The sequence below is a fragment of the Epinephelus lanceolatus genome, chromosome 22, assembly GCF_041903045.1.
Source record: "Epinephelus lanceolatus isolate andai-2023 chromosome 22, ASM4190304v1, whole genome shotgun sequence".
In the NCBI taxonomy this organism is placed as follows: domain Eukaryota; kingdom Metazoa; phylum Chordata; class Actinopteri; order Perciformes; family Serranidae; genus Epinephelus; species Epinephelus lanceolatus.
In genome coordinates, this window is record NC_135755.1 from 36,417,170 (window position 1) to 36,444,362 (window position 27,193).

The 27,193-nt window shown below is 39.7% G+C and overlaps 1 protein-coding gene across 7 annotated transcripts in view; it reads left to right on the forward strand.

Moving 5' to 3' along the window:
* ank2b (ankyrin 2b, neuronal) overlaps positions 1-27,193 on the forward strand; it is a 423,224-nt gene that overhangs the window by 264,345 nt on the left and 131,686 nt on the right. For all 7 annotated transcript variants that reach the window (XM_078164851.1, XM_078164850.1, XM_078164848.1 and 4 more), the window contains exons 2-3: positions 8,631-8,732; positions 25,196-25,294. In XM_078164851.1, the coding sequence (XP_078020977.1) occupies positions 8,631-8,732; positions 25,196-25,294 (201 nt within the window). The remainder of the gene's footprint in view (positions 1-8,630; positions 8,733-25,195; positions 25,295-27,193) is intronic.

The window sequence follows — 27,193 nt, forward strand, 5'->3', positions numbered from 1 at the left end:
AACCAGCAACCCTCTTGCTGTGAGGCGACAGTGCTAACCACCACACCACCGTGCCGCACCAGGCTTAAAACAAATTAAAATTAAAATGTACAGAAAAACTAAATATCTGACTCCTTCAGCCCAGTTCAGACCAAAGATGAGCAACAAGACAAGTTGAAACAGGTAACTATTTGCAATAAACTGTTCTGCAAGGTTCTAAAAACCTGACATTTGTGGCGTCGGAGGCTTAGTGGATAGAGCAGGCGCCCCATGTACAAGGCTGTTGCCACAGTGGCCCGGGTTCGACTCCAGCCTGTGGCAAAAATGCCCAAAAAATATCTTTAAAAAAACAACAACTGACAGACCACACCGATGTCACTACTACTGTAGTAATTTCAATTTCAGTTTTATTTATAAAGCCCAGTATCACAAATCACAAATTTGCCTCACAGGGCTTTACAGCATACGATATCCCTCTGTCCTTACGACCCTCGCAGCTAGTAGTGATGAAACGATGAAAAACAGAAACAAAACTAGCATCAGATGGACTGTAGTCATAATAAATACATCACAATAATATAAATAACCAGTACCAATTAATCAGTCAGTGGGAACGTGTGTGTGTGTGTGTGTGGGGGGGGGGGTATAAATACATACATTGAACAGCAGCAGTGACCCATCGTTCAACACCGGCACACCATGTCAGTCATTTTGACTTGACCAGCAGACTTGACCACCAAGCGTTTCGCTGTTAAAACAGATGATATGCTTTACACTCTAAAACCTACTTTGACCAGCTGAGTTGGAGATGACATCATCAGCCAGCTGGAGTCGAGCTCAGACCGGCCAGTTCGCACCGCTGCAGCTTTTCTCTGCAATGTTCTGAAACGCTTTCATCTCATCCCAAACATTGGTCTGAAGTGGGCATTAGAGGGTCTTTTTGTACAACCAAACACTAAACCTAAACCTTATAATTAACTTTCATGAACTAAAAATACACTTAAATAGTGACAGCTATGGCTACACCTATTCTCTGTGAAACCGGGGTTACCCCATGGTTATGTTACCTAACCAGCATTATTGCTGTAGTAGCGACTTGCCAACAGACAGCACCCATCTGTCACGCCCTTGTTTATGCATAATAATATAATAACATTTTAGCAGGTGAGTTATATAAATATTACCCCTGTACAATTGTTATGAATGAGGAAATTACCTATTTAGGCCCGTTTCCACCGCAGGAACTTCGGGGTAATTTTACGGGGCCGTTGGTGCGTGTCTCCACCGCAGGAACCACCCCCGAAGGACAGAGTTCCGGAACTTTTACGGGGGCTAAACAAGTCCCTGCCTCGGGGTAGGTACTCAGAACGGCCCCGAAAGACTCCCGGCTGGGGCTTGGGGATTACTTGGTGCTGATTGGATATACTCAAGGAGGGATGTGATGTCAACAGAAAGCAACAAAATAGTTGGCATTTTTAAAACTCAGCAGGCGAGGATTAGCTCGTTCATATAGCTTTCGCCGCCATGTAAAAAAAACTCACTAAATGGCCCGTGAAAAAAATATTCTTTCCAGCGGATATCTTAGTTACAACATGATTGAGCTAGCAAAGCAGTTTTGTGTTGCTATGTGTGGTATTTATTCAGTTTTGGGAAATCACGATGTCTAGAAAGCATCAGTGGCTGCCGCTGACAGGGGCAGCTAACAGCAGGCTAACATCAGGATGTCATCTGTTAAAAACCTCCCGTTGTCGGATACGACATGAAACTACTCCAGTTAGCTCAATCATGTTGTAACTAAGACATCCGCTGGAATTTTTTTTTTTCACGGGCCATTTAGTGAGTTATTACAGACACCGCTAAGGGCTATCAGCTAACGGCGTCCCTACATCGCCCCGGTAAATGGTCGCGCAACGATTACGTCACATCCAGAGCCCGTAACTTTACAGGAACCTTCCTCCTACTCCGCTCTCTCAGTGGAGACACGGTGGTTGAGAGGGCCGAGCGAGAGGACGTTCCTGTAGTAGTTCCTGCCCCCCAAATAGTACCAGGAACTTCTTCAGTGGAAACGGGCCTATAAAGACCAAAACTGTTTTTGTTCCAGGCTGTAAACATGTTTATTTCTGCAGTAAAGTTGGGTATTTTAATATGGGGGTATGGACCGTTTCATTGCTATTCTGTTGCTAGGGCAACAGCTTTGGTCCCTGTTACTTCCTGTCAGCTTCTTCATTAACATAAATTCAAACAGGAAATACAAAGGGACCCATTTAGAATGTTTATGTTGTCCAGTTTGAAACGGTCTATATGGGGATTTACTCACTCTTGGAGCCAGCCTCAAGTGGACATTAGGGGAACTGCAATTTTTGGCACTTCTGTGTTGGCTTTACTTTTTAGCCCTGGAGGTTGCTGCTTTATTAACACTAGAGGTGTGTGTGTGTGTGTGTGTGTGTGTGTGTGTGTGTGCGTGCGTGCGTGTGTCTGTCTGTGTTTCTGTGTCTGTGTGTCTGTGTGTGTCTGTGTTTGTTTGCCTTTGAAATTGTCCAGACTTGATACACTCAAACACACCCAGACAGCTAAAGATCTGGCATGTCTCACGTGATGCCATAGCATACTGCTGTGCTGATAGACAGCTCTAAAGGAAGCGATGCCCTTCATGTTTTCTGTGCCTACTTTCCTGGCTCTGCTGACAGCCAGAGCCTTGTTGTCATGGTTACCTCTGGAGAGGGCAGTGCTTGTCTCTGTGGTAACTGGGAGGGGCGAGGATGCTCCCAGCCTGGGCTCTGGTCTATCACAGTGTGTGTGTAGGGGTGTTGGGGGATCGGTTTGCATTATTGATAAAGCTCTTTGCGCTTCACTGATAAGAGACGGTTACTTTGTAAATGAAGGTGTGATATAATGTGATGGAGGAGAAGCTTCAGCACTGGGCTTTGTCATGCTTGGTAGGTTTCATTAAGTCATGAAGTAATGTGTCTAGGCACGAGCTGAAACAAAAGCAGGAACAGAATGTTATAGAAAGGACGCATACGATATGATTATATATAAAGATACACATGGTGTAGTCAGTGTTGTTAGAGATATTTATCTTTATTTCTACTGCCTAACTCCTTTTGACAGTATACTTGTTTAAGTATGGTGAAAGAAGCAGAAAAGCGGTGACCTTCATGCCTGACTAATGTTCCTTTATTGACTTTTATTCTTTATTTCTATGCCTATTTATGACTCACCCAAACATGACCTTCATGAAACTGTAGGCCTCTTAAATCACTTTTCTGATATGCACAGCACATTCAAAGCAGTTCCCCATTAAAGAGAGTGACAAACTGACTAAGCTCCTTATAACCAGGAGTTATGAAACAATTTCTGTAGGAAGCTGGCTGCCACAATTCTCCCTTTCTCCTCAATGATAAGTGTTTTCCATTCAAAAGCCCCACTTGTCTCAGAGTCCTGTTGGTCTAAGTGTCACTATAGCAACCGGTCAGTTGCAGGACGATGATTAGGGCAAGGTCTTGCATAATGTGATGCTGCAGCTTTGGAGAGAATGTGAGGATATTATCACACAGGCATGATTGTGGGAATGGCTGCTTTGTGCAGTGCTGCTAGAAACAATGCTGACCCTGTAAGAATATGTATGAGGCTGGATGAACAACGCTTTCCAGGCTTAAGTACAGGCCATGTGCCATGTGGACTTTCTGTTTTTCTTATGCCACTGTGCTGGCGATAGCCGTAGCTGGAGGCATTATGTTTTCGGGTTGTCCATACATACGGCCATAAGTCCAATGAACATGAACACAATATCTCAAGAGCACCTCAAGGGATGTTTTTTTTTCAAATTTGGTATAGACATTCCCTTGGACGTGATTCATTTTTGGTGGTCATAGGTCAAAGGTCAAGGTCACTGTGACCTTGCGTCTGTCTCATCCTTTTATATGCAATATCTCACAAATGTCTTGAGGACATTTCTTCAAATTTGGCAAAAATGTCCATTTGGATTCAACAATGAACTGATCAGATTTTGGTGGTCAAAGGTTAAGGTCACTATGACCTTGTCTTTCCCATTCTCATGAATGCAATATCTCAGGAATGCCTTGAACTCAAGAACACCTTGAGGGAATTTTTTTCAAATTTGTTACAAACGTTCACATGGACTCAGAGATGAACTGATTAGAGTTTGGTGGTCAAAAGTCAAAAGTCAAGGTCACTGTGACTTTGTCTGTGTCTGTGTCACTCTTGTGATCTCAAGAACAGCTTAGGGGAATTTCTTAAAATTTGACACAAATGTCCACTTGGACTGAAGTATAAACTGATTAGAATTTGGTGGTCAAAGGTCAAGGTCAGTGTAGTCTGAGTGGGTGGAAGTTCGCTGCAAAGATCAGCCTCTCATTGGGCGGAACGAGCCACCCGCTGAAGTCCCCTGCAGTTTTCAACACGTCCTTTACTAACTTTTTCAGTGTTTGATCTTGCGGGGATGTAGCCATTTTTCTGCCATGGTTCGCGTCCTGTAGGCAATATTTTTGTGGGCGTGTTACACCAAAACCTGTTTCCCCCCAGCAATATTTTTGCAAGCGCACCGTTGCTGTGGCACCGCCAAGAACGATTGTGATTGGTTGAAAGAAATACAAGCAGCCGGGCGTTTTTTTCTCCAATCTTAAAGTGAGAGTCGGCCCAGCCAGACCTTTCTTTTCTTGAGAAAGGTCTGGTGAGTGAGACTAAGGTCAGTGTGACCCCACAAAAAATGTTTTTGGCCATAACTCAAGAATTCTTATGTTAAATATGACAAAAGATTACACAAATGTCTAATAGGATAAAATATTGAAGTGATGACATTTTATTTCCAAAAGGTCAAAGGTTAACTGACCTGTGACATCATAATGTTCTGCATACAACACTTTTTTGCCCATAACTCAACATCATATGTCAGGAAGAGAAGAGGGAAACATTTGGTCAGATACTGAATTGGTGACACTAGTCTTGAAACTGTACTGATTGTATTGATCCTCTGTGTTGCCGGGGGGAAGATGTGTATGAAGCATCCATGTTTTCACAGACATGGATGTAAACTGTAAGAGAAACTTGACTGGTGCATGGAGGCCTACAACTGATAATTCTAGTTTCACCCCTGCCCTCATATGCCTGAGCCTTTCACTGCATGTATATGGAGATCCCTCCAGAAAATTGACGCAAATAAAATGAAAGTCTGCAATATTTGCAGGGGGCTTGCAATTTTTCAAAAGTCCCGTGATTTTTTCCTCATTTTTCCACATTTTCCGGCTGACCGGAAGTCATCACGCATGCAACGTCATTTTAAACGTCATCAGACACGTCATCAAATTGCACTAATGGCATTGCAGTATGGAGAAACGCTCTGTATTGACATAAGAATTTGCACTGTTTAAATGCATACGATATGTGTTGAATTTATTAAAATGTTATGTTTACAGAAGATCTAGCTTACATGTTGTTTTACAGTCACATTGCCTGGTTTGAGAGCTACAATATTCACTCAGGATTTTTTGCAACATTATTGGAGTCCATGTTTTGAAACTAATTAAATAAAGTTAAAGAAGAGAACTATAAATAACATTTGCAGCTATTTTTGTAATATTTAGTATGATTATTATTGCAAGTGATTACATGACTTATTTTTTTGGAGGAAGTAGTTTTAAAAAAAAACATTTTTTTTTTCTCCTTTTGTCATTTGCCGCAATTTTTGTCATTTGCCACAATTTCCCGCAAAAAATCCACATAAAAATGCTGCAATTTTTACTGCAATTTTGGACAAAATTGGCCACAAATTCAAGGGTTTTAGGATGCAAATTAAAGTTTTTTTTTGCTGTGAGATCCTGGAGGGACTGATATAGTTATATACATGCAGTTGCATCATGTATCTCTGAGAGGCTTCAAGTCTCTGCCAGTTGACTTTTGTGGTGTATTGGGATGAATAGTAAGCTGTAATACAAACTTGAAAACTTATGCGTAGATTGTGGACTAACAGATGAGTACTGTCCTTGGAGGTGATCGTGGCAATATTGCAGAAAGCTCCAGTAGCTGTGAATTTGAGTGATGCAATGCAGTTCTCTGCAGCAGTCAAACAGCAGCTGACTGCAGGTCAGCCAGAAACATCAGAGCAGGACTAAATGTACGTGTGTGAGGTAGGCATCAGTGCTGCAGTGTCACTGCTCATTTTATACATCATCAGTGCTGCAGTCTGTGAGTATTACACAGCTAAGATAAAACAAAACAGAATATCTGCCGAAGCATCCATGGATAAGACAGTGAGTCCCCACCATCCTCCAGTTGTTGTGCTACAGTCTCTAAATCTGACCTTTGACCCCATGTTGGAAGGAGTAACACAGTTTAAATGCAGTAAAAATAAGCACCACACAGTGTTTTTCCACAGGAGGAGCAGAGAACCAGGAGCTTTAAACAAACTGTATGTGAGCCAGGATTTAGCTTTAGTCAAAGCACCAGGAGAAAAAAATGCTGAATCATTCTGCCACCTTACAGTCCTGGTCTGTTTCCAACTGCAGCTCACTCAGCATCCAAAAACAAACAGGGGACATGTCCTTCCCAAACGCCCAACATAAACATTATTATGCACTAAGGAAACCGTATCCTCATGATTATGGCTGCATAATCATTGCTGATAATGATTTATTGAGCAATTCTGTTGAATGCCAATTTGTCTTTCGTCCTTTACAGAAAATTAAAAAATAAAAAGATCTGCACAAGCCACTAGAATACATAATTATGTACCAGTTTTTAGAGCACAGTCTCATACAAAAGCAATTCAAACTCCTTCATAGAGTGACAAATTACAAACAGCATACATACATACATAAGATTAGATCCAGTATGCCATGGCATACAACAACTGCCAGTAGAGCAAAAGTCACAGTTAAAGGGTCCCTGCAGGGTTTTCTTGTTAACAAACATACGGTAATTTATGTTTACATTCAATGTTAAAGGTCTCATGTTATGCTCATTTAGGCTCATGCTTGTATTTTGGGTTTCTATTAGAACACGGTTACATGTTTTAATGTTTTGAAAAACAAAAATGTTTTGTTTTAAAGCATGTTATTTGTCACATACTGTCTGCCTGAATATATCTGTGTGCAGGCTCTGTCTGAAATGCTCCATTTATAGCACCTGTCTTCTTAAGCCCCCCTTCTGAAAAAGCTTAGTCTGTTCTGATTGGTTAGTCACTATGTTTACATGACATTAGAGAAAATGGATTTATTGTGTTAGTCTGACAAAAAACAGACTTTTGAAATACATGTCAACAGAGTCCCACTGAAATCATACTAAATCAAATTTCTTAAAGTTAGACTAACACACTTAGAAAATGCGATTGGGAGTTGAATTCCTCCTGCATGTATACAGTCAATCAGAACCAAACTGGCCTAGGCGCTCTGCCCATGCTCCACAGTTTTCACCCCGGGTTTTAACCCAGAAATGAAATAGCATTAAATGCGTAACAGAAGAAGAGGGGGGAAAAAAAGAAAAAGTAAAGCGTACAGCACGTACAAAATGTACAGAGCTGTAAAGTTGACCACCATGGTACCAGTTTGCCACTAGCTAACTTGTTTTTTGATTGTTCGGTCTGTGACATAAAAGGTCAACCGGAAAAAGGTCCAATACTAACAAGCTGAAAGGGGGCATATCGACACCTATCGTAGCAGAGTCGGACATACTTCGTCAATAAAATGATTCCCTTCCCATGCTTGTATACTGAGACAAGGACAGTAGTTTGATTAAATGGCCTAATGGAGCTATAACCGTAGCTCCACTCAACTGTGCATGTACACACACTGAGTGTTTCTGTGTCTTCCACATTTGTGCTCTTGGCATCTCTGCATCATCACTGCAGCCAGAGAATGACTGTAGCAACACTCTATTGGCAGTTTCTACTTTTACACAGTATAGTTGTGACCAGAGTTGCAACGCTATGAGATTGTCACGGTATGATAATTGTCTCAGAAAATGTTGCAGTATCATGGTAAAGTATAGCACCATGATAGCATGATAAGGTGCTATACTTTGCATGATAGCAAAGTATAGCACCTAACCACGTTATTCCTTACAGCGCTATTGTAGAAATGATTATAGGTGCAACTTCTGCTGAGATAGTGGAAGCAGCAGTAAGCCACTTAGTCGCATTGACTGTCTATGATCAGCCAGTGGTTAATCATGGTAGCAAACTGCCAACGGCTAGGGATGCATGATAATATTGGCACATCATCTATATATAATCTATATATCTAAGTGATATTAGCTTTAAAATGAACTATTAGAATTGGCCAACATGGTTTTTCGGATTGTGCACAATGAATGAATATCACATACATTGAAAAGTATTGTATTTCATGTCTCCATCTGCTCTATCGTCTATCATGATAAGAGTATGAATGCATAATATGAGGTTCATTCCACTACAGAGGACACTTGATGATCACTAAAATTAGGTGGGGAAAAGAGTGGACATAGATATTGGTATCGGTTAGCGGTCAAATGAGTTGTTACATGTCAGCATATTGGATATCAGCAAAAAATCCAATATCATGCATCCCTACCAACAATTCCATTACTGGAATTACATTACATTTTTTTTTTTTTTTAACTTTTTATTTATTTTTTTTTTCCTGTATCTTTTCCAGTCGGACAGTAACACCAGTTTCCTGCGAGCAGCAAGAGCAGGGAACATTGAAAAGGTTTTGGAGTATCTGAAAGGGGGAGTGGACATCAGCACCTGCAATCAGGTAGGAAACAGATCACATAACATCATTCACAACCCCCACACTCACACACTACAAATGGTGGCACAATATGGAGTTATTTTTTTCTTTTTTGATACATGGTACATTTTGATGGAAGTGTGAGAATGCATTGTAAGACAACATAAAACACAATAACACCTGCTGGGAGGCTCCCCTACAAACCTGTCTTAGGACGTATGATATAAAGTCATACAAATTACTGTTAAGACTGTTATTTGGCTATTCAATTCACAAAGTTTGTCCACAAAACAGTTAAAATTCAGTCATAAGACATGGGACACTCTGATAAGCTATCTGAGGCTTGAGAGCAGGGGCCCAGACACAACATAAGAATTTTAAATATTTGACGATGACTTCATTTCATTTCTGAGTTCTAACATGCATGCTTCTTCAATGGCTTTACTTATTGAGCTACAAAAATGGAGCTGTTGTTAATGTTATTGGTTACAACCATGCTTTTCCTACTATGACAAGTCAAAGTGTAATGAAGTGAAAATTGAGTGTATAAATATTTTCAGATATACATTTATGTTGGAAATACAAAATGTGAAAAAAGATGTCAGGCGCACACTCTAAGACTCGATGCAAAAATATTTTCTTTTATTCAAGTACCAACGTTTCGACTAGACCGTCTTTATCAGGGTTTTACAAGACACTGAGCTACCAAACATTTTATAGAACACACAGGTGAGCTCTATGATGAGAGGGAGTGTCTTCAATTACAGGCACATGCCATGGGAGGAGCCGACAATCAACACAAATTGCCACACAGATGAGACAGGAAAAAAGCACAATAAGATCAAGGCTCAATTTCCATTCAAGTAAAATTTTAAAGACTAAAAAAGACAGAATATAGACAATTCAAAAGTACAATTCAAAAACAGTTACATTCTTTTCAGTTATCAAAAAGTAGTAGACAATAAAAAGTATCATTATTTTAAATACAACTAAATCAGGAAGAGAAAAATGCATTTAAACACCACTTAAAGTGGAAAAGAACAGAATACCCCTGTTTTCAAAACAATTATTAGGACTTTGAAAAAAGGCATCTAGATATATGAAACACAATTGTTAATGATTTAGTAGAAAAATGTTAAATTTTGAATACAATTTTAGAAAAAGAATTTTTAGGAAAAAAAATGAATTTAGAAAAAATCTACTTAGAATAGTAATGGTAGATAATTGAAATAGAAAAAAGTTAAATTTTAGGAATTTTGGAAAAATGTTTAAGAAGGATTAAGGATTAGAAAATGCATCACAATGCCTACAAGACATAGGACAATCTAGAGGCCGTTTACACGTCGCCGGCTATTTTCATAAACGGACATTTCACCATCTCCGTTTTCAAAAAGATCTTCGTTTACACTTACCCGTGTATATATACACAAGAGCATGCCAAACCTGTAGGTGGCAGTGTAACGAGAGGCTCAAGCCTTCCATGTATCCATTGTCACCATAGCAACATAGGTCGCACTTTTGACACAGGCGCAAGTTCCGGCGCGTACTGTGACGTCGGCTGCCTATAACTCCGTTTATCTCCGTTTATCTCAGTTTACATGCAAACGCGCAACCGGAGTTTTCCAAAATCTCCACTCTGGCCAGAGTTTTTAGAAAGACTCGTTTTCAGAGGAGAAATCTCCGTTTGCGTGTAAACGAAGGGCACAAACGAAGGAAGATGTCTCCGTTTATCAAAATCACCGTGTACGTGTAAACGGCCTCCTAGAGTCAAAGAAAAAGTTTAAGGTCAAACTCAACATTAAGGCAACTGGGAGCAAGTATTTAAAGTATTTAAAGTATAGATCCAGAAAGCTTCTCTTTTCAACAAAAGAAGATCGAAATCACCCCCTCTTCTAGGAAAATATACTTTTTCAATCCCTATATAACGCAGAGCAGATATAGGATGTCCAGCCTCAATAAAGTGTGCTGCAACAGGATAGGTCATGTTTTTACTTATCTTATGGAGCTATGGTGTTCAGCTATACATGTCTTAAGGGCATGCTTGGTTTTACCCACATAATATTGGCCACAAGGACAAAAAACAATATAAATAACACCTTTAGTGGCGCAGGAAATAACACCTTTAATAGGGATCTTCTGACCTGAATGAGGGTGTTTGAAATCTCTACATTTATAAGTACTGTTGCACTGTGCACAGGCACCACATCTATAGTTACCATCTGCGACAGGAGCAAGAGTGCGTTGTGGCAAAATTTCTAGAGGAGGTAAGTCTGAATGGACTAATGCATCTCTCAGGTTTCTACCTCTTGAAAAGACAACTCTAGGGGGATCATTAAAGACATTTGTTAGAAGAGGATCAGACTTTAAAATGTGCCAGTATTTATGCAAGATCGGTTTGATCCTTTCAGCACAACGGGAATACTTTGTGATAAATAGAGGAACTTCTTTTTTGTTTTTATTTCTAGCACCTTCAAACAGGTCAGCTCTGGAAGTTTTATTTATTTTCTCAACAGCAGAGTCCAATTGTAATTGGAAATACAAAATGTGCCATGGATAATAAGCGACAGCATTGTTATACTTTTTTCCAACAGCCAAGTGCACAGGTTCAGAAAAAAGTGATTTTTAGCAATGAGTGATTTTTTGCCATTTATCACCTCTGAAGTTGTTATTTCTAACATGTTAGCAAAACCTAACACTAACATAATGAGCTGAAAGAAGCTAAGATGCTCAGCAGGATGATACTTCTCTGTGGGTTTCATCACTACTAGGGACATTGTTTACATTACACACAGTCATATATTTTTGCCTGTTAAGTGAGCCCAATGGTGCTGTCTCTTGAGCAAACAATCCACAGAATGTATAATTCTAAGTGCTAATGTGCTCATGTTGTCCACCACTAATGAAAATGTCTGTTCAATGTAGTGGGGGAGAGGACTGTGTTTGATCATGGAGAGTTTCTTTATTTAGGCCTAGTCATTATCTAGTCTCCTCTAAGCCCATTAGCATTCCAGCCATGGATGAGTGGGGCAGTGAAACCTGATAGGATGTCAACAGCCCTGTCCTGGCAACAGCCATTATGGCCAGCCCTGTAAACAAAAGTCACATGGAGTGGAAATTTAATATTTGTTGGTGGCTCTGTGGTGTGTGAAGACTTTTTGTTGTCAACTCATGTGGTTGGAAAGATGTTGGCACCACCATCACTTGTGCCCTTGATGATATTTTGAGCTCCTGTGTTTGTATGTTTCTCTCCAGCTCTCCAGTTTCTGTCTTACTGCATCTCAGCTGAGTGGTGCATTAACAGGTTTCAGAATTAATCACAGTAGATATCATATATCAAATCAGCATGCCAAAAGAAAACTGACTCCTTTTAGTTACTTACTGAGCTAGGTGCTGTGGCTGGGGTCATTATGTTTTTGGATTGTCCATCCGTCCATGCTTTTTCTGTGAATGCAATATCTCAGGAATGCCTTGAGGAAATATCTTCAAATTCGGCACAAACGTCCACTTGGACTAATCGATGAACTGATTAGATTTTAGTAGTCAAAGGTCAGGGTCACTGTCACCTCATTTGTCTAATTTTTATGAACACTATATCTCAAGAACACTTTGAGGGAATTATTTCATATTTTTGGTACAAATATCCACCTGGATTCAAGGATGGCCTAATTAAAACGTGATGGTCAAATGTCAGGGCCACTATTGCCTCACAAAACATGTTTTTGGCCATAACTTAAGAATTCTTACACTTATTATGACAGAATTTTTCACAAATGTCTAATAGGATAAAATCACACATTGAAGAGATTTTTAATCCAAAAGGTCAAAGGTCAGCTTCACTGTGACATCATAATGTTTTGCAAGAACACTTTCCTGGCCATTATTCAACATAATATTTCAGAGAGAGAATGGGAGACCTTTGGTCAGATGTTGAATTGGTGACACTTATCTTGCCTGTCCACCTTGAAACTGTGCTAATTGTATATATCTTCTGAGCTGCATGGTTTAGAGTAAAGACCTTTTCTGTAGCAACATCTTTGTTCGAAACATTGTCACCTGTCATGGCTTTGGGTCTAGACAGACTAAAGAAACTGTAACTGCAACTTGACTGGTTTGTGAAAGAATACAACCATGAGGCGGTAAATGTAGTTCCATCTATGGTATTGAGTAGGGTTAACCTTCGACAATTTTTTCAACCTTTTATGCATGTTGATCCAGAAGTTTGATTTTACTACTCTTCAGTTTACTGCACTGTGCACCAACCGGGCTGGGTGGGAGCCACCAGAGGCAATTGATAAACTGTTACAGAGCATCTTTGGCACCACTCATTCTGCAATGACTGTTAGTAACATTGTCCCAACTGAAGAGCAGAAACATTGTGCTAACTTAACGCAGTTGGCCGTAAGTAAACTATTACTCAGCATTAATAGAAGAAAACAAGAACAACCCCAGGTTTCTTTTCAGCACTGTAGCCAGGCTGACTGAGAGTCAAAGCTCTATTGAGCCTTGTATTCCTTTAGCCCTCAGCAGTAATGATTTTATGAGCTTTTTTAATTACAAAATTCTAACTATTAGAGGCAAAATTCATGACCTCCTGTCCTCAGATAGTACCTATCTAACCTCAAACACAGCTGTAAGGCCTAATATATATTAAGATTGCTTCTCCCCAATTTCTCTTCAAGAATTGACAGCAGTGATTTCTTCATCTAAATCATCAACGTGTCTCTTAGACCCCATCCCAACTAGGCTACTTAAGGAGGTCTTTCCTTTAAACACTCATATATTAGATATGATCAATATATCCTTATTAACAGGCTATGTACCACAGTCTTTTAAGGTAGCTGTAATTAAACCTCTACTAAAAAAGCCCACCCTGGATCCAGAGGTGTTAGCCAACTATAGACCAATATCTAATCTTCACTTTATGTCAAAGATCCTTGAGAAAGTAGTCGCAGACCAGCTGTGTGATTTTCTCCAGGATAATAATTTATTTGAGGAATTTCAGTCAGGATTTAGAGTGCATCATAGCACTGAGACAGCTCTAGTTAAAATTACAAATGACCTTCTGATTGCTTCAGACAAAGGACTCGTCTCTGTTCTTGTTTTATTAGATCTTAGTGCGGCGTTTGACACAATTGACCATCAAATTCTACTGCAGAGACTGGATCACTTAATTGGCCTAAAAGGTTCAGCACTAAGCTGGTTTAAATCTTATTTATCTGATCGTTTTCAATTTGTTGACGTTCGTAATGAATCATCCTTACGTACCAAAGTTTGTTTTGGAGTTCCTCAAGGTTCTGTGCTCGGACCAATCCTATTTACTCTATATATGCTTCCTTTAGGTAACATCATTAGAAATCACTCTATAAATTTCCATTGTTTTGCGGATGATACTCAGTTGTATTTATCGATGAAGCCAGGAGAAAGTAATCGATTAACTAAACTCCATAACTGCCTTAAAGACATAAAAACTTGGATGAGGACCAATTTCCTGATGTTAAATTCAGACAAAACTGAAGTTATTGTTCTTGGCCCCAAACAACTCAGAGACTCTTTATCTGATGACATAGTTTCTCTAGATGGCATTGCTCTGGCCTCTAGCACTACCGTAAGAAACCTTGGAGTAATATTTGATCAAGATTTGTCTTTTAATTCTCATTTAAAACAAACCTCACGGACTGCATTTTTTCATCTGCATAATATTGCGAAAATTAGGCCTATCCTGACCCGAAAAGATGCAGAAAAATTGGTCCACGCTTTTGTTACCTCTAGGCTGGATTACTGTAACTCTCTATTATCAGGTAGCTCTAGTAAGTCCTTAAAAACTCTCCAGCTAATTCAGAATGCAGCAGCACATGTACTAACAGGAACTAAGAAACGAGATCATATTTCTCCTGTTTTAGCTTCTCTGCACTGGCTCCCTGTAAAATCCAGAATTGAATTTAAAATCCTACTGTTAACTTATAAAGCTCTAAATGGTCAAGCTCCATCATATCTTAGTGAGCTCATAGTGCCCTATTATCCCACCAGAACACTGCGCTCTGAGAACGCAGGGTTACTCGTGGTCCCTAAAGTCTCCAAAAGTAGATCAGGAGCTAGAGCCTTCAGCTATCAGGCTCCTCTCCTGTGGAATCATCTTGCTGTTACGGTCCGGGAGGCAGATACCATCTCCACATTTAAGACTAGACTTAAGACTTTCCTCTTTGATAAAGCTTATAGTTAGGGCTGGCTCAGGCTTGCCCTGTACCAGCCCCTAGTTAGGCTGACTTAGGCCTAGTCTGCCGGAGGACCCCCCTATAATACACCGGGCACCTTCTCTCCTTCTCTCACTCTCTCTCTCTCTCTCTCTCTCTCTCTCTCTCTCTCGTATTCTATTACTGCATCTTGCTAACTCGGCCATTCTGGATGTCACTAACTCGGCTTCTTCTCCGGAGCCTTTGTGCTCCACTGTCTCTCAGATTAACTCATATCGCAGCGGTGCCTGGACAGCGTGATGTGTGTGGTTGTGCTGCTGCCGTGGTCCTGCTTCCTACTGCTGCTGCCATCATTAGTCATTAGTCATACTTCTACTGTTATTATACACATATGACTATTGTCACACATGTATACTGCCAGATATTAATACATACTTTTAACATATTGTACCACAGTAGCCAGAACTATAACTATAATATTATTACTTTCAATAATGTTGTTGTAAGCTACTGTTATTACCTGCATCTCTCTCTCTGTCTCTCTCTCTGTCTCATTGTGTCATGCGGATTACTGTTAATTTATTATGCTGATCTGTTCTGTACGACATCTATTGCACGTCTGTCCGTCCTGGAAGAGGGATCCCTCCTCAGTTGCTCTTCCTGAGGTTTCTACCGTTTTTTTTCCCCGTTAAAGGGTTTTTTTTGGGGAGTTTTTCCTTATCCGCTGCGAGGGTCATAAGGACAGAGGGATGTCGTATGCTGTAAAGCCCTGTGAGGCAAATTGTGATTTGTGATATTGGGCTTTATAAATAAAATTGATTGATTGATTGATTGAAGTCTGTCAGCAAAGCCAACAAGAAATTAAATGAAAAGCAAGACTTACTGTACAAAACATTAAGATTTCACCACCTCTAAATGGTTAGAGCTTCGAAATGCAGCACTACAGCTCACTGAGCCAGTGGAAGGAAAGTCTTGTTGTATTTCACACCATTTTGTGTTTCTTTTTTGTCTTTTTTTTTTTTTTTAATGAATTAACCAGTTAGTTACTGGTGTTGGACTACTGAAAGCAAACAAACACCTGCGCTTCGCCAACTGGGTGTGGCCAGGCGGATTTTGCAAGTTTGGCCCACCGTGCGTGCTGGCACAGCTACTCCTCTTTCACACCTCCGTCCCTCCTACCTGCGCAAGTCGGAAAGAGGGAGGAGAGAAGGCGTGGAGTGGGTTTTACACACATCACACCAATCAAATGAGCCCCTCTCCTCGCCCTTAAATGTGCCGCGCAAAGGCATAATGAGAGTTTACTCAATTCGCCATGGCAGAAGAGAGCAGCAGCGTCAGACGGCCAAACTTCTCCCAGGAGGAAACTGATGTTTTGGTCCGGGAGGTCCAAGCTCGCAGTGTCCGAATATATAGAACTGTGAGCAGACCTCCACGGGCTGATGATGCAAAGGTAGCCTGGGAGGAGGTCACTACAAATATATACTCCCTATCTGATGCTGTGGCTGTTTGTGGTTGGCTGAGAGGGATGTGAACTCATTAGTTTGCAGCTGTGTTAATCAAATCAGGTTGGGTTTCCATTACGCGTGCCAAAGGTGCCAAACGGTGCCAATCCCCTTTGATCTGACATCAGATGTGACAGGACAGTCGATATAGAGATACATTTATGTGCTGATTGCAGATAGTTGCATTGAATAGTGTTTTTTTGGCTATTTATTGCATTGTTAATGTGCCTGATATTTCGGAAACCTGCCTGTGAGGTTTTGGTGACGTGTGCGCACTGTCCGCCGGTCAGCCAAACTTCGGCTTACACCGGCTGTGCTCCGCCTGTGCTGACAGTAGACCTGGTTTCATCTGGCGAGCTTTTAGCACACCTTCAGCAAAGCCTTTTGGCACGAAACTGTCACTGCGCCAAGCTGGATCTGTTGACACCTCCCCCTGCTGCGCCGCCACACCCATCTCAACGCACCTCGGTCTGCCAAACTGAGCGCGCCTCGGGTTGCGCTGCTCGAAACTAGCTCTGCGCGGGGTTCGCCACCCTGCGCTGCGCCAGGAAACTAGAGCCCCTAGTGTTAAATGTTAGCTGCTTCAAAACATGTATGTATGACATGCCTCAGTCTTGCGTTTGTGGAGAGAACAACAGCGTATCCCCTGCAGGAGTACAAGGCTTAGCCTGTTGCACATAAACACAGTAAATTTTGAATGTAGTAAGAGCAAATAGGAAGAGCTTAGCTGATTTTGGAATATATCAATGCCCTAACAAAAATGAAATAATATAATAATGAAATAACACAATGTTTCCTTGTAAAAATGCACACAAAACAACAGAACAAAGATCTGAGAGTTTGGTAAACAAACCATCAAGATAAAAAATGTAGTTTTTTTAACACCAAACTGCCTTGGGTGTATATGGTCAACAAGGTTGTTGATGCTTAACCATGAGAACACCTTGACTTTTTTATTACACACATGTAATTTGTAAGTATAACATATCGCTTACTTTGACAAAAAGGCTGCAACATCAGTCAAAAGATACAGCTACACAGGTCGACACCCAGGGGACCCTAATGACTCCATTACTGGGATAGAGTGCCAGTATTGGTCTGACTAGTTAATACGCTGAGGACTGTAATGTCTCACTGCTGATAATAATATTTCCAACTAGCTATTTTTTTTTTTTTTTTTTTTAATCTTACCTTTTATCAAAGGCCTGTATTCTGTACAGATCATAAGGTAAATTTGTGATTGTTGGAAATATTGTTTTCAGGTTGTCCATCTGTCCCTCCTTCCGTCAGTCTGTGCCTCTCACTCTGATGAATACTATATCTCAAGAACACCTTGAGGGAATTTCTTCAAATTTGGCACAAACGTCCACTTGGATTCAGTGATGAACTGAATAAAATTTGCAGGTCATAGGTCACTATGACCCCAAAAAACATGTTTTTGGCCATAACTCAAGAATTCATAAACTAATTACGATAAAATTTTACACAAATATCTCATAGAATAAAATGATGACAAGTGATGACATTTTGCTCCACTTCACGATTTCTGTAAATGTTACCACTGGAGAGAGACAGGAAAGGGGTGGGGTCAAAAAGAACTGGACCAAAAGCAATTGGCTAGGAGAAACAGGCTGACAGATATAAAAGCCAACTGCAATGGGCCAGCAGCCCACTTGCCTGGGCAATTTAACCACACAGTATTTTTATTTTTATTCATTTGATCAGTGAGGGAGGACAGTATAGGGTGTGGAGTTCTAATAATCTTACATAGGAGCAGATAAGTAATTAGGACCACATACCATGTTGTGGAACATTTTTTTTTTTTTTTAGCTCAACTGAGTTTTGAGCAGAAACTATATTCAACACCATGCTAATTGTTCATAATCTTAACTATTTCCCTGGGAGATCTTGTGAGAGAGACTGTGAACTTCCCCTGTATGACTAATGGTTATCAGTGTTTCACTGTTATAATACTAATGATAGCTCAACAACAAACTGCACTGATGAGGTGGTATTTACCCTGATTATAACCACCTCATTCCCCGGAGACAACTCCAGCACTGCTAAATTAGATTTCACCACATCACATTATTTACATTGCTTTAAAACTGCTAGTGTAATAGATCTAACAGACAATTAGGAATCCCCTCCTCAGTGATTGTGTTCATGGAGGCTAACAGAATGAGGTAACAGATTTGATGGATGGATGCGTGGGCACACAGGGCATGGAGAATGATAAAGGGGTTGGCAGCCTCCTGAAGGTGAATGGAGGGTATGGGGGAGGGGGTGCAGAAAGATGAGTACGACCCCTGGGAGTGATGGCAAAACTGAAGGTTGTTCATAAATAATATGTTCCAAATTTCCCTTTGGGATAAATAAAGGTCTTTCTATTCTATTCTATTCTATTCTATTCTATTCTATTCTATATTAATGAAAGACGAAAGGAATGTGCATGATTTTGCACACAGAGAGTCCATTATTTAGAAATTGTGAGTGATGAATGTGTAGTACATTTGCCATATGGTATGTACATATGGATATTCAGTATCAGGGTGACTATAAAGTCTTTCCCTGACTAAATAGGAAGAATAGCTGAAGTTGAAATTGCAACGTTTTTCAACAAACCCCTGTTCTGACTGTCTTGTCCTTTGGGGGGAAAAAAGAAACAGGAACTTGTTCATCTTTGCAGTAGCTATCTGGTGATGAGCAGTGACAGGTTCCACTTCAAATAGACTGGCAGAAGCTTGTTGTGAGATGAAAAACTGAACAGAAACCACAGAATGTGGGTCAGAAGTTATGTTCTCCTCTGCTGTCCCACAGTTTTCAGGCATTTTACTTACATACTTTTTATTAAGTTATCTCAATGATACCTTTATCTTTTGGATTCAGAGGTTGCTATTTTTAATCAATGTACTATAACCAAGCTAGTACTTTTGAGTCCAGCCTATTATACCTCTGATTGAACAACTGATTTTCCAACCGGGGAAAACGGCATTCCCAGGAGACAGCATCAGATTTTTTTTAAAATCACCATTCGGAAACGTTTTTGGTGATTCAGAGGTCTGGAACATGGCTATCAAGTTCCACTGCTAAGCAACAACACTGAAACATACAGTTATGGTCAGGCACACTGCACCAGGTCTTCACACCCTTGCTTTCTGCCTCACTACATATATGGCATGCTACTTTATGCGTTAGCGCTGAGCATTGGCATTTGATGTAAATCCTGAGGTGCTGAATTGATCCAGGTTATGATTGTGTTTATGACGACCTGGATTTTGTGTTTGGTCATGTACACACCCAACACATTTTAATTCCAGTTCCTCAAATATCACCACTTTGTCAGTGGACCTAGGCGTCTAAATATGACATGCTAGGTACCCTCCTGCGTCTTTTTGGGATGTTCAGGGACAGTGTGTAAATCTACGCCTGTACATACATTGTGTCATTTCAAAATACATCTCTGTTTTCATAGAAAATGTTTAGTTTCTGCTCATTACATGCATATAGTCTTTTTTTAAATAAGCTTACAATTTAGATAAAACACTTTGTTTTGGGGTTTATTTCCTTAGGTTTAGGCAACAAAGTCACGTGGTTAGGTTTAGAAAAAAACATCATGGTTTGGCTCAAAATTCACATGAACAAAGCACTCCTAGGTGAAAGTATGGAGTTTGTTTTACCCATCCACTACTGACTTTCTTGCTCTGTATTAAGGGATTTGCCAATGTTGTGACAAACTGCTATCCGGTGCATATCATACTACCGCGAAGGGTGCCACTGTGTTTTTGATGCCGACGTCCACTGACTAAGTGCCGGTATTTGATGAGTTGGGTTGTTGGCCACTGCTTCTTAAACTGATGTGCCCAGTGCATATTATACCTCCACAAATGGTGCGTAGGTGGCTGGTGCCAATATCTCTGACAAAGCGGCAGAATTTGACAAGTTGGGCGTGAGAATGTTGCAACACCATATCCCTTTTTCAAACACTTGGATAAGCCCTTAGCCAGCTTATAAGAAACCTGAACATGTCACCTGCAGTACTGCAGGATACTGTTGAATACATAGACATACGTACTGGTTTCTGTGTGCTGCCGAATACCTGCACAGGCATTGCTTCAGCCAAGTGACAAGTAACATCAATATAAACAATGGTAGTAACAAAAATATCTCACTTCTGGAGCAATGAAGAAACAGAGTTTTGTATTTTGGTAATGAAGAGGCTGCATATCTTCATGTACTTCTCCCCTGTCCTAGCTCCTTTCAGGAGTAGCAGTGAGAGGGGGAGGGAGAGAGAGAGAGAGAGAGACAATGGAATTGCTAAAAGCAGACAAGTGTTGGCGACAGGAGCAAAGAAGAAATTAGCAGAAACGTTGTCCAGCGTAGTGTTTAATATTTCCTGTTGCCCGTTTTTGCAAATATCCCAGCACCTGCACAAAGAGACTGTGTTAACTAGGAACCAGGATGCTAGTGTTTGTATGGATATGAATAACCACATTTCTCTGTGCTCCTTGCAAACATCATTATCCTAATGTGATCAAAACCACAATTAGCCTCATAAATTGTGAATATCCATGTCAATGTAAACACATCTATGTCAGCTGGGATATTCTCCAGCCCCCCCGCGACCCTCAAGAGGGTGAGCGGTTACGAAAATGGATGGATGGATACAGCATTTGTATAAACACGCTGTGTGCAGGGTGATATGAGGCCAGCAGGAGGCGGGCTGGTGCATGGACATGTTAGCTGATACAAAAACAGCAGGCCTTAGCTGGAATACATCTTCTGCCTTGTTAGTGAACAGATACCTCCTGCCAGCTGTGGAATACCTCCTGGCAGGGAAAACTGAAGCATACTGTAGTCAGATGATTCTATGATGAGCATTCACTTTCTTGGTATCACACAGGGAGCCTGTGTGGGGACCTAAGGAGTCCAGTGGGACCATCAGCCATAGGAGGCTGTGTGATGATGGTTAGTTTGGCAGTCATAGAGAAAATTACTTATCGACCCAGTGGCTCTTTTTATACTGCAGAATAAGTTCATGCTGCTGAAAGGGTTATTGAATTAGTGCTGGGTCACTTAGAGGAGGAGAGTGGCAGACTAGGGAACAACCCTACATTTACCTGCATTTAAGATGTGACTGAAAACCGAAGGCTATTAATGGAGTGATGCATTGTTCTGCTGCTTAACTGCTTCAAAATGCCATTTTCTTTTTCATTCTACTATTGAAGGTTCCCTAATGAATATTATTTATATCAGGGGAGTGTAGAGAACCTCCTAAAGCAGAGTAAATTGTAACACAGACTTTTTAAGTGATTACATAGGGTCGATTCTTTCGTGCTCTGGCCAGTTGACCCCAATACTGCCAAACAGTGATCCCTGAAATTTCACAGAGATTGGACATGTTTCAGCAGTGTTCAGCAACAAAGAGTGTTTTCAGCTGACATAAGTACATTTCTTTGTCATATTTGTTTTTCAATCACTGAGCTGTGTATGTAAAAGTCACCGAATCCAACCATATATCACCTTAATAACTATCTTCTTGCCTAATACATAACATTGTTTTGAGCTATGAAACTCTATAGATAAAATTTCCACACAATGGGGTTAGTTGTAATGTGATGTTACAAGTTCATTTTCTCTTTTCTTGCACTTCAAACTTATGTTCAGTTTAAACTAATGTCCTTAATTAAATGAGATATACTTTGTATTCTTAATATATCAGGTATCTTGACACACAATTTCAGAGTCTTGTCTATATTCATACATTTGATACATTCAATATTTTGACATGTGGATCTGGGTTACCCAATCTATGTATATCTATTGGTCCAACCATTAAATATGGATGATAGACTAACAGATGGATGGATACCTGTATGGATATGTATTCTTCCCCTGATGCAGATGGAGACATAGTGTAGATCTACATCCATTTATCCATAAATCTTGAAGGATGAAAGAGAGGAAATTACAGAATATCCACGCATACTGATGATGCTTCTCAAAGTCAAGAATGCTTCCTCTGTAGGACAGCTCTTTCCAAATTGGGTCCTATAGAGGCTAGGCAAGACTCCTTTCTAGCATTCAGTGAACACACTTTGGAAGAGGCAGCAAGTACCCATGCATCATTGAAAAGGCCTTAACTCTTGCAAATCATGCACAAAGAAGTGTGGGTACTTCATGCCCACTGAGGATACACACATGCATCCTTGAAAACGCTTTGAAGGAAGGACTCAATCTTTGGTTGAATTCAAAGGATCCTTGGCATTAGAACAGTTCTCCGGAGGCATTCAGTGACGTAGCCACCATGAAATTCAGCTGTTTAAGGATCCTTCCTTGACTTTGAGAAACCATGTGCTATATGCTGTCTTTGTGTTGATCTTTCTATTCATGAAGCATTGGTTAGATGAGGGATGTACAGATGTTTTGATATATATCATAGATAGATCCATAAACAGTATCAACCTATAGTATCTGGATAGAATTATATTGAATTATTTGTGTTAGACTTTCCCAGCAAATGTTACAACTAACCCCCTGCCAGTTACAATTAACCCCACCCATTGGGTATGTTGTAACATTTCACTTCCGCCACTTCTTGGTGCAATTGAAGAAGAAAGGTAAGTTCCAGAAAGAAAAAAACAACAACTGTTCATTTGTAGGAGAGATGTGCATGTTGTAGAATAAAACAAAAAAGATGATTAATCTGAAACCATTTTAATAACATTAAAAACTTAAATGTGTTAGGTTGTGCCCTGCTGTCCCCTAACAATGGATCAGTTGTGGGTAATAAAACAGATGTTGCTAGTGGTGCTTTATTTAGCCACATTTAGCTCAATGTTGGCTGGACTGCAGCATGTGAGTGAGTGAGTGAGTGAGTGCTTGACTGATTGATCAAGTTACACCATTGGTCAGAGTAAGTGACATTAGTGTTGGTGTCTTCCCTTTGGCCGTTGCACTTTCAAAATAAATAGGCACCAACATCCTGATGGTCCTGTATTACTGTATTCCTCATTTCTCTTTAACCAGTGTAGCATGATAACAAGACTACAGGGCTGTCTCGTGTTTATTGATGGGATTAGCAAGCTAGCTAGCTAACTAGCCAACCACTACATTAGTAAAATTTAATATCTTAGTGCTTCATCTAATGCTCTTGTCACAGTATAGAAAAAAGCATTGCTATCATCAGATGAAGGATAACTTTGTTCAGCTCATTTTCTGTAAATGCTAACGTTAGCATAAAAGCATGGTGGAATTAGCAAGCTAGCTGGCCAGCCACGGTCAAAATGGCAGTTTTGGATGGAGGAAAAAGAGGATCACCTCATCAGTTTATTTGAGGAACACACAAGCCTTGATATTTATGCAATTTTTTCTTGGTCAGTAATATTCATATGAACAATGAGAGTCAGGTTGGGTGAAATAAAACAGGTGTTGCTCAAAGTAAAAACAGAAAATTACTGCCATCTGCCAGCATAGTCCCTTGTTCCTCCCAGCATTTAAGAGCCCTTTAGCCTCGTTTAGCTCATTGTTCAACTCAATTCAGTTCAATTCAGTTCATTTTGATTCAACTCAATTCAATTCAATTCAATTTAATTCAGTTCAATAGAACATTTACTCCAGAGGAAATTCTCAAAAAATGTGATAAAAATGAAAAAGAATGTATAAAGCCACATAGCCTACTGCCAAAACAAACGTTACCACACTGTGCTATGGGACAACTATTAAAAAGTACATAAATAAGGGAAAAAGGTAATAAACGGTAAGAAAAGACGAGGAAGAGCAACTGTAGCAGGTTGCTACCCTATGCAGTGTTGGAAACGGTTTTGGTCTTTACAGCTTACAAACAACATTCTTAATAACCTTGTTTTTAGCTGATGCAGCAAGCTGTTTCAAGCAAAGTAGCTCCAATAACTTTGCCTGCTCAGAACCTTATGCCAGACATACAAAGTTATCAACAAAATTAGGGAGTTGGATAATCTTTGGAGTTGGTTGAGACCAAAACAGAGCTAAAAGGAGATTAAAAATTTTAGCTTACAATATCAGGTGCACAAAAACTAGACTCCTATAAAAAATATGATGGTACTGTCAGCTGTATGTGTTCTAGTCTCTAAAATGTTGTTAATGTTTACATTTTAAGCTTATTCTCTCACCCGTCCCACCTCCTCTCTGCCAGCCAAGCAGCATATGACATTAAAGAGCCTAATACAGATATTAATAGCGGTCAGGAGAGATGTACTACTCTGAACTATCATTTATTACAAGTTAAGGAAAATTAATTTGTCAGCATTATCTATCATTTGAAATATAACAAATCCTTGAAATAACAAGCTTTGATAAGCCCTTTGAAATGTGTTGCTGGTTAATTTGGTATTTTAGAATGATTTCCCCATTTCCCATATTTATTTATTGTCTCAGCCATCACCAATCAATACAAAAGATATGTTATTGAGTGGAAAGGATCAACACTACAACATAGAATAAAAAAATGCAAGCTTGTCCTGAACACACACACAGACACACTCAGACACAACTATTTATATCTTTATACCCAGGACTGGCTTTGATCCACACTAGCATAACATGGCACAACATCTGACCCAGCTTTGATTGCTAGCTTTGATATTCCAGTCAGATGTTCAAAAGATGGAAACTGAGGAAGAAAGGCCGGATCAGTTAGTTCTGGACCTGGCAGAGGAAGTAATCCCTTCTCTTTCCATTTTGACCTGTCTTAATTCTTTGTTGATGCTGGGTTGTTGGACTTTGGCCTGACCTTTCCTCTCTTATCTTTTTCCAGAATGGTCTTAATGCACTGCACCTGGCAGCCAAGGAGGGCCATGTGGACCTGGTCCAGGAGCTGTTGGACAGAGGTGCTGCAGTAGATTCAGCCACAAAGGTAGGTTATCTCAGCATCTCACTTCAGATTCATCCACATGTCCTCGCAAAATAGGTGCTGCTACTAAATTAGTGACATAGTAGAACTGCAAAGCAGGTGGGTTACCCAGCAACTTGTAGACTAGGTAGCTGGCACCAGATAACGTCAGATAGATGTTGGATTCTGACATCAGACAGACATTAAATTTTGGTTGTAATGGTTGAACATCAGGTTGAGGATATTTTAAATGTCTAACAATGTTTAAATTTCATGTTGCATTGACATTATCATTACAAACTTTGGGTATTGTTTTCCTTAGTTTTTGACTAACTGCTGTGTGATCAAATGTGCTAAATATGACTTAGTGCACCATATTTACCCTCTGCCATTTTATTTGTGTCTAAATTCCAAGTGTGAATTTCATTCACTATATAGTACCTCAAATATTCCAACAAAGGAATGAAAGTAGTAGCATCCGCAGCATGTCAATCAATCAATTTATTTATCACATGAAATCACAAGAATATGATTTGAGGGAGGCCACTGGTAGTAAACAAGCAAAAATTTTGTGCACTACTTTCTGCTAACTATCCCACAAAGCAATGCATCACGTGACAACTATAGGTTAAACTATTGAGTGTACATTATATACTGGGACTAGTGTGATTGAGGGATTGATTGTGCACACAGCCAGTAGCTGTTGAAGCTAGCTGCCTTTCTAACTGTCATTTAGGAATGCCTGTAGTTTGGTCACTAACCAAACATTATGTTAACACACTTTATTAAAATTTACAGTATCTCATACATAACTGCAAACAATACTTACTTAGTTGTTAATATTTTAGCATAGTAGAGCTATATAAAAGCAGGTGGTCCCACACAGCTGATAAGCTATTGTAGCTTCCTCTGTTTTGGAAACTCCGGCTCTTCGTAGATTCATTCATTGATCAGCACTGTCAAAATGGTTTGTTATTGGTCAACATGCAAATTAACAACAAGTTAAGTTTGATGCAAATCTGTTTAAATTATGCATTTAAATTTGAAAATTGAAATTTGGCCAATATGACATTTGAAGCATTTGACAGGGAAACAAATTCAACTTGTTTTTGTTTTCCCCATTATGTACAAATTACCTCTTCAAACTCAGGATTAGAAATTTCAGGACATAGAATTACCTCATGATATGTCCATACCAAATCATGCAGTGAAAGTAATTACTGAGACTACTACAATGGTTTGGACAGACACAGTGTGTGTAGCTCTGGGAGCAGTAGTTGTTTTGTGTGGTCATTGTTTTTACATTTTAAGGATTTAGCTCATGGTCTTATCCAGATTTATTTATGATGACTGCAGTCCTAGTTAACAATTAATTCCAATTAACAAGCAAGCAAGTTGTTCAAAATTAAAAAGATATGTAAGCCTATTTCTGCCAATATGCACTGTAAACCCCAATTCACTCACTTAACTTTTTTTCTTTCTTTTTTTTTTTTTTTTTCGCAAACATATTGCACTTTTAATACAATACAGAAACATAACAGTTTGAGTTCATCAGGCACAAAATAAATGTGTCACATGACCCTTGTCTGACAGGTACTTTGTCAGTTTAACATCTTTTTTTTTGTTCTTGTTTGTTTTATGTGTGTTTTATGTCACATTAACATAAAAACATTTCATACACATTTTCAATGTTTTTTTAAATTTCATTTTATTATAAAAACATATCGTGGCAAACTTTCTCAATTGCTAGAATAAGGCAAGGAGATAAATTCTGAACTAAGATGAGCTCTTAATTTCACCTCAGCACAGCTTTATGTTAGACACTTTAATGTCCACACAGGTGGGAGGTCACTAACTGTGTATATGACTTAACTCATGGTGCAAAATGTCTTTTACACAACACTAACTGTAAACCATTTTTTG